This window comes from Choristoneura fumiferana, chromosome 8 (genome assembly GCF_025370935.1).
Source record: "Choristoneura fumiferana chromosome 8, NRCan_CFum_1, whole genome shotgun sequence".
NCBI classification, from domain to species: Eukaryota; Metazoa; Arthropoda; class Insecta; order Lepidoptera; family Tortricidae; genus Choristoneura; species Choristoneura fumiferana.
Window position 1 is genome coordinate 10337498 of NC_133479.1, and position 7872 is coordinate 10345369.

Below are 7872 nucleotides of genomic sequence, written 5' to 3' on the forward strand. Positions count from 1 at the left end.
GGCGGGATGGTCACCGTCACGCTTGAGAACCTTAACAAATATAACGTGAGATACCCGGACTAGTTTTCCGCCCTTAGCTCGATTTACACCGCGAACGGAGCGGAATCCGTACGGACTCAGTTTAACATGCAACGATATCGGCTGCATGGAAGTACTTACACCGAACCTCTATGAAGTTGCTCGATGTAAGGCTACGTATGCACTATGCGACCAACCGCGCGATTTTAGCGCGTCGTCTCTTTCTCGACCGATACTTTGAAGAGGGACGGCGCGCCAAAACCGCACGGTTAGCCGCATAGTGTGTACGTAGCCTAAGTTAAACTGAGTTGGTTCGAAGTCCGCTTCGCTCGCGGTGTAAATTGGCCTTAGTGTTAGGTTCAAGTCTAGTAGGGCTAGAATAGGAGAGCGCCCATAGGAGAGCAAATACATTGTAATCACAAATTTGTCAGTCGTCCGCGTTTTTATTTAACCTTATTCATTTGACATCAGTCTTGCTTATGCGCCTTATTAGGTACCTACGCTGTTTTTGCCCCATTATCTGTTACTACAGCAATCAAACTTTAGATTAAGTTAGTCTTAGGCTAATAGACCTATGTGGATGGGGTACCAAAAAACTGCCTTGTCATGAAAAAATCTTTAATCTTCAGGTTTATTACAAGAGATCGGCGTTATACCTTTTCCGAGCAGTTGCAAAGTGAGTTGACCTTAGATAACAAAACTTTATACAGGCTATTGCCCGTTTTACGCATCCCTTTGTTCCTCCCTACTTGTCCTCAGTGTGAACAACTGAGAATGGAAAATCCAAGTAAGTATACCTACCTACTCGTACAGTCAAGTTGTGCAAAGATATCGACACGGCCAAAGTTACAAAAATGTATTTACTTTATGCACTTAAAATTAAGGTCGTGTAAGTACTTACATATTTTTGTAGCTTTGGCCGTGTCGGTATCTTTGCACTTGTCTGTATCTAGTTTATACTGCTTAGGTATAGTCAGCAGCAGAAATAGAGGAGCCGTTGTGATGCTCAAAATGATCTAAACCCTCTCTTATTACCTTGGCAGCAGAGTCGTCTGTAGGTAATTTTGAGCACCGTAGTACTCGCTCATCCACTTCTGCTGCTGACTGTACAAAGGGGTGCGGACAGCTGGGATAGCCAAAATGTCAAGCTTGGTAGGTATACCGACGAGACCTGTTAAAATCATGTGTTTTTGTAGACATAACGAGGAATTAGCTTCAGCAATCGTGCGACTGGGGGCTTTGGAGCACATAGTTTCGTGTCTTGAGGATTTTGACACCCAGGTAATAACTTATGATAATTTCATGTAAGTAAATAGTAAAGTATGGAACGAATCCTACCACGTGAAATCAAACACCGGTTTCCGCTAAAAAGAAGTGCTTAATAAGACACAGGCAAACGTGGATTCTTCAATTGTCTTAGCTTAGAAAGGCTGTTTATGTGCGTGACTCCGCCGAATAGGGCGACAGTGTGTGTGGAGTCAGAGTACCTACCTATCCACAACTAGACACTGATATTAAATCTCTTTCAATGTATGTAAGTAGGTAACCCAGTATGACGAAAAATACTCCAGCGACAAGCGGAGATAGGTACCTAATTAACATTTGCTCCATTGTACCTTAATGTGTCATAGGTGAAAGAAAATGCTGCTTGGGCATTGGGTTACATCGGCAAGCACAGCGAAACTTTATCAGGACTGGTGGTGGACGCAGGGACGCTCCCGCTGTTGGTGTTAGCCTTCCAGGAACCGGAAATGAGCCTAAAACAGGTATGTGACCCACTTGCTCCCACTACAAAAACGTGAAACGCCTGTTAGAATTGCAAACCGCGATATCATTTGAGTAGGTACTTATCTAAGTTTATATTTCTCAGGCGTTTGTTATTCGTACACAGAGTGGTAAGATGAGGGTAGAGCGGGTTGGTGAATGCGCGCGAGCACCCGCGTTTTAGTCAATAAGTACCTATCTACGTCTACAGTTAGTGTACTTAGGCCATAGTAATAAGCAATGGACCTATACTTAGGTCAAATGCAAACACAATAAGTACTTAATTATAAAATGTTCGTAGATTTCTGCCGGCGCCCTTGTCGATCTGGCACAGCATAAACCGGAAGCTGTGGTGGACGCAGGCGCCATTTGCCATCTAGTGCGCGGATTAGAGAATCAGGACCCCAAATTGAAGGTTTGCTACATCTTTACGTGGCTCAGATGAGATGCCTGGCAGGTAAATATAAGGTAAAGGTGACAAAAAAAAGGGGACACGCTGGGAGATTTTGTACGGTTTGTTTGAAATTGAAATTTAGCTTAGCTTTTCGGTGAAGGCAGATACATACAGCAGAGCATTCTTTACAGATTAATTCGTGTGTGCCTACTCGTATATATTTTTACGTTCGAGATTGATTCGAGACAATGTTCTCTCAAAATCTTTTCCTTCTCAATGTGTATCGAATATACCTATATAGCTGAATAAAGTCTCCCTCTCTCATAGGTATTTATTGATGTAATGAATGACTCCTAACCCCGGCCTAAATGTGTGACGTAATTTATGAATCCCTTGTCTGGTGCAGCGCAGCACACTGTGCGCGCTGGGCGCGGTGGCGAGCGCGCGCGCGGAACTCGCGGAGGCGGTGGTGGCGGGCGGCGCGCTGCCGCCGGCGCTGCTGCACGCGGGACACGACGCCGCGCCCGTGCGCCGCGCCGCCGCCTGTCTGCTGAGAGACATCGTCAAGCACTCCGTTGACGTAAGGCTATAGCTTCCTAGTGAAGAGGAAACGAGGCTACAATAGAAAGACCTCTCCAGGCAGGTGTTATGACTGGGGACCGAAGTCCGAAGCAAAACGCCGGAAATGCGCCAAGGGGCGTACCTATTTATGCTAGGGCCAAGGGGGCCACGGCCTGGGGAGGTAGGCTGCGAGGGCCGACCGAAGCCACTATTGCGTTTTTTTTTAGTTAAATGAAATACTTTATCGTCACTTTACGGGCCTCATATCTTTAAATACACCCGGAACGGATTTCTGATTAGTTAATTTGTCGGGCAGCTAGCACAACTGGTGGTGAACACGGGCGGCTGCGGGCCGCTGGTGGAGCTGATGATAGAGGCGGGCGGCGCGCGCGTGCCGGCGTGCATGGCGCTCGGGTACATCGCCGGCCAGTCCGACCAGCTCGCAATGGCTGTCGTCGAGGCTAAGGTTCGCTGAGTCCAGAGGCTTAATTGTCTAATACACTTGGAATGACAATCGTTTTCACCACTTCTTTCTGTCACACGTCATAGGACGAGGGTAGAAAGTACAGATGTGCAAGTTGCGGAAAGTTTCCGAAAAGTTGGAAAAGTTCTCGGATATTTCTGGAAATTTTCACAAGAAATATTGGAAATTTAAATTTAAGAAACGGAAAGTTTCAATCCCCATAAAAAATTGTGAGAAGTTTCCTTTGGCACATCAGTAGTACAAAGAGATGGTGAATGCGATCGCACACGTCAGCGCGTTAGACAATACGGCCTCAGTTTAGCCCTCATCAGTCTAGCTTCTTTCGCGCGTTGTCTGTCATCTTGTCAGCGCCCGCGAATTGTTGACGTAACTTCAGCGGTGATATTCGAGCACCGCTGGCTATAGCCCTTGATCAAGGTAGATCGAGATTGTCATAATACCGCTTCCACGCCTCTCAAAAAGCGCAGCCATCATTTTATTTTGCACTGGAAACCCAGGGCCGGCGCCGCATTCGAGCATCGGTCTTGTTAGCACACGCAGCGTCAACTCAACGTTTGCGCCACAGAACAGAAAAACCAAGTTTTAGTTATTTCTATACCGTTCGCGCAGTGGATCTTCGACGGCAGTAGGTAGCGTCGTCATTGGGATGTTAGTCTTAACTTAAACAAAAAAAAAACGCCAACTGACGTCGCAGCAGTGCACGTTACCGCTGCGCGAGCTTTAAACCAAATAACGCAGATAGTAAACTTTGGCCATTATTTTGCAAAAGTCCTAAGGGCCTCCGCTAACTCGCGTAGGTAGGTGCACGGCATGGGCACCCGCGCGGCGTGCTGTTTCAATAGAGCAAAAACCCGCCTCACACAGTTCTGCTCTATAAGATGACATGAAACAAGCACGCCGCGCGGGCGGGGGTCCTCACTAATTGGCAGTTCCTTACTGATTTATGAATGAACAGGCAATCCCGACGCTAGTGGACATACTGCAGAACGATACAGCAGACGACGCAGAGTTATGCGCTGCGGCGTGGACGCTCGGCCACATCGCGAAACACTCGCCACAGCACAGCCTCGCCGTCGCCGTGGCCAACGCCTTCCCAAGGCTGCTTCAGGTAGGACCAGACCAGAGGCAGTTTTGTCTAATACCCTGACATTAAATATCACATTCACCATCTCTTTCTAGTTTTATCTCATATTGTGGGACAGAAAGAAGTAGTGAAAATGGTTGTGATTCAACATAGGAGCTTTATTGTGGCCTAGAAAAAAGTTGCTCTAAAATTAATCCAGCTTGTAGGACAGAACCCTAAAAATATTACCACCATCCCAGCCTATATACATCCTGCTGCTGGGCACAGGCCTAAATGTTATACATTATTTTAATTTTGTAGTTATACACTAACCCAAAGACTTCTGGAGAAGTGCATGCCAGGGCCTCCTGTGCTTTGAAGCAGTCCCTGCAGTGCTGCCTGCACCGCCCTGCCCTTGAGCCCCTGCTCCATGCAGCACCAGCTTGCATTCTCAAATATGTGCTAGCACAATATGCCAAGGTTTGTGTTGAGATTATTTTATCCGCTTCTGTACCAAACTACTCAAACATTGAGAAATGTGATTTTATTGCTTCATTGATTTTGTTTTTTTATCAAAAATAAGAGAACACTCAGCTGTCACCAGGCGCGTGCAGTGTGTTTTGGCAGTGCCAGCACCGTGCCCCACATATGCACTGCCTTCCTTCACTGCATGCCATAGGCTGTCACCTCTATTGCTAATAAAAATAAAAATGTTACAGAAACTTTAGGGACAGTGACCAGCACTCTGACATTTTAATATTTAAATAATCTTATAAACAATTTATAAAAATCACATTTCAGGTTAATCCTTTAGCACTATATCTAGTAGACAGGCCCATCGTCGAGGTTATCATCTTCTTCATCATAGTCTTCACCATTGTCAAAGTAATTGTTTGCATAGTCTGTACCATCATCAATCTCATCTTCAGGCTCCTGTTCATCCTCCAGCTCTTCATCATCATTAGTTTCAACTTTCTTTACATTTGCTTCTTCTTCATTTGTGTCCATCCCTTCCTCTATTTCTGCTTCATTTTCTTTCTTCTCCAGCGTTTGAAATCTTTTGTCAATCTCTGTTGGATCATCTAGTTTTCGTTTCCGCGTCGCTCGTTCTCTTCGCGCCTGCGGCCTTAGCTCCGTCGGCATGTTCGCCCAAACACAATCCAGAACCTTTCCCTGCTTCGCATCAAGTGCTAGGAGCTTATACTTATCTGAGTACCTCTCTACGTCGTCGGTCCTCGTTTTCGGTTTGACATATGCAGGTGAATCGTGCAAGAAGCCTATGAATTGGTCTTTTACTATCAGCATGTAGTCGGTGGCAGCGTCGGTGACAAGTGGAAGAGGTTTGGCTTCCAGTTTCGGAAACAGCGGTGGTGGTGCTAGAGTGGCTGCATTGTTCTCGCCGCGCGCGATACCCAGTGCTTGCAGCTGCTCATGTGTCAGTGAAAGCGTGCTACCTCGGCCTCGACCGCGACCTGCCATATCAGCTGATTATTTAACAAATAACCCCCAAATATTTTACGCACGCGTCGCTTTATACAAAATAATAATAAATTATTTGGTTTGGTTTCATACATGCTTGTCATTTTGACATTGACAGAAAGTTGTCAGTTTTGTGAGTTTGTTCGAGCAAAATTTTAAGATGCTAGTTCCTCCAGCATGTATTGAACAGTTAAAAATGCTTGCATAAAGTAGGTACCTACTTTACCTTCATGTTGTAGTCTTGGGACGCCTTGTATAGGTTGGATGATAATGCAAGTACATAGACAACTTTTTTGCTGACTGTAGTGTACTTTCATAAAACTATAAGCAATTTAGTAATTTGCTCACCCCGACCTTAGGATAGTTTAGTAACGTCTCGGAAATGTGTGTTCATGCAGCTCCGCCACCTCCGCGTCACTTATATGTAGCTATCATAATGGTCACGGGTGAACAAATGGAAGTACAGTCAGCAAAAAAGATTGTATTAAGAATGTTTTTTTTTGTTAACTAAAACTCCTATTGGTCATACCTAATTAAATTTAAATTTACATTCCTTGTGGACTCGTTTGCCAGACTGAAGTCATATTACCTACTGATTTCAGATTTTGCCGAACGACGCACGAGCTAGAAGGCTTTTTGTTACCACAGGGGCATTGAAAAGAATACAAGAGATAGATACGGTTCCTGGAACTTCTCTTAAAGAGTACATTAACATTATAAACAGTTGCTTCCCTGAGGAAATAGTAAGGTACTTTGTTAGACTAATTCATTAAATTAATATCGAAAAGCATGTGCTTTTAGCCGGATACTATTCTGCTAGGCCTCGTTTATTATTACACGTGCAGAATACTTACTTACTTAGTAATTTCAACAGCTGCCTACCTCTCATGCGAGCACTGCTGCTTTGTGACTAAGTAATAAAGTATGGTAAATCGACATTTACTTACTGGCCTCCTTACACTAAAAACTAATCTGGTCACACATAAATAGAATTAATTTTTAGTATAAGGTGGCCAGTATTCGTCGATTTATCCTAGATATAGATGTCCTCCGAAAAAAAAAAAAAAACATTTTTTTGCGAAAACAAATCATTAACTTTCTTACTTTACTTACATTACTTTCTTCTTCTTTTAGATACTACACACCAGGGTTCTCAGATTCGTTACTTGACAGGGTTGAAGCATTTACTCCTCAGGTAAATTATTGACATACTTTTCACATTACTGCTATAATTATTTTGAATCTAATGATAATCTCCCATTAGTTATCCTGTCAAAAAGATGGTCTTAGGTACCTAGGTATCTTACTAGAAGCATTAAGAAATGTTGGAAACATAACTTACTTGGTGGACTCGATTCAGATGAGGGACGGCAAATACGAACGGGAACTGAATTATGTACTTAAAAGAAACACAACTTTTATTTTATCTACTTTATTTTACCTGCACATTTTTTTTCAGATACCAGAGTTATTTACAGATCGAGTGCCTAGCGATTGTCAGAGTGAATTAACGGTGGATAACGTAAATTAAATAGTGTTTTATATTTTGTTTAATATTTTATTAAATACAATTTACATTTAAGTTTGATGCTCTTCATTTTATAATTTTTAATTTTGTAGTAGATAATACAACTTCTTTGTACTAGAGTACCTACATAGGTAGGTAAATTTTATTTTAGGTCAACGGCAAAACTGAGTTTTCCTTCATAATTACATGGTTTCGTAGATTCTAACATATTATACTTTTAATGTAAATACCTGGCACGCTGGGTATGATTCATGCCCGAAGGTTAGTGTTGCTTAATTATTTGGCTAAAGTCCAAATGGTTTTTTGTACTTTAATCGTCCTTCCTCCAATAACAGATTCTTCGATTGCCATAGATTGACCGTAGACCCTGTAACTGTTGAAAAATGAAAAGAAGATATTGTATTGCAAGGAAGGTCTCATCCCAGGTGTAGAATTACATATTTGAAATCAGAGCAGAGGAACATATTTTGTCTACAAAAGTAGTAATTTTGAAGTTTTGGTCATAGACCTAAAACCAGTGTTGCCAATTTAGTGGCTGTCGCTAAAACTAACGACTTTTGCTTAAGACTTAGCGAGCAAAA

General features: G+C 43.1%; 2 protein-coding genes across 2 annotated transcripts in view; one reads left to right on the forward strand and one right to left on the reverse strand.

The window, feature by feature from the left end:
* LOC141430450 (uncharacterized) overlaps nucleotides 1-7315 on the forward strand; it is a 13030-nt gene extending 5715 nt beyond the window's left edge. The window contains exons 5-14 of the mRNA XM_074091147.1: nucleotides 1215-1299; nucleotides 1650-1784; nucleotides 2084-2197; nucleotides 2583-2756; nucleotides 3054-3203; nucleotides 4177-4329; nucleotides 4606-4764; nucleotides 6366-6511; nucleotides 6898-6958; nucleotides 7223-7315. Of these exons, the coding sequence (XP_073947248.1) occupies nucleotides 1215-1299; nucleotides 1650-1784; nucleotides 2084-2197; nucleotides 2583-2756; nucleotides 3054-3203; nucleotides 4177-4329; nucleotides 4606-4764; nucleotides 6366-6511; nucleotides 6898-6958; nucleotides 7223-7294 (1249 nt within the window). The 3' untranslated portion in view covers nucleotides 7295-7315. The remainder of the gene's footprint in view (nucleotides 1-1214; nucleotides 1300-1649; nucleotides 1785-2083; nucleotides 2198-2582; nucleotides 2757-3053; nucleotides 3204-4176; nucleotides 4330-4605; nucleotides 4765-6365; nucleotides 6512-6897; nucleotides 6959-7222) is intronic.
* On the reverse strand, nucleotides 5003-5872 carry Polr3G (RNA polymerase III subunit G). Its single transcript, XM_074091145.1, has one exon. It carries the CDS (start codon nucleotides 5761-5763, stop codon nucleotides 5107-5109), a length of 657 nt encoding a protein of 218 aa, XP_073947246.1. The 5' UTR covers nucleotides 5764-5872; the 3' UTR covers nucleotides 5003-5106.
* Nucleotides 7316-7872: the final 557 nt, after the last annotated feature.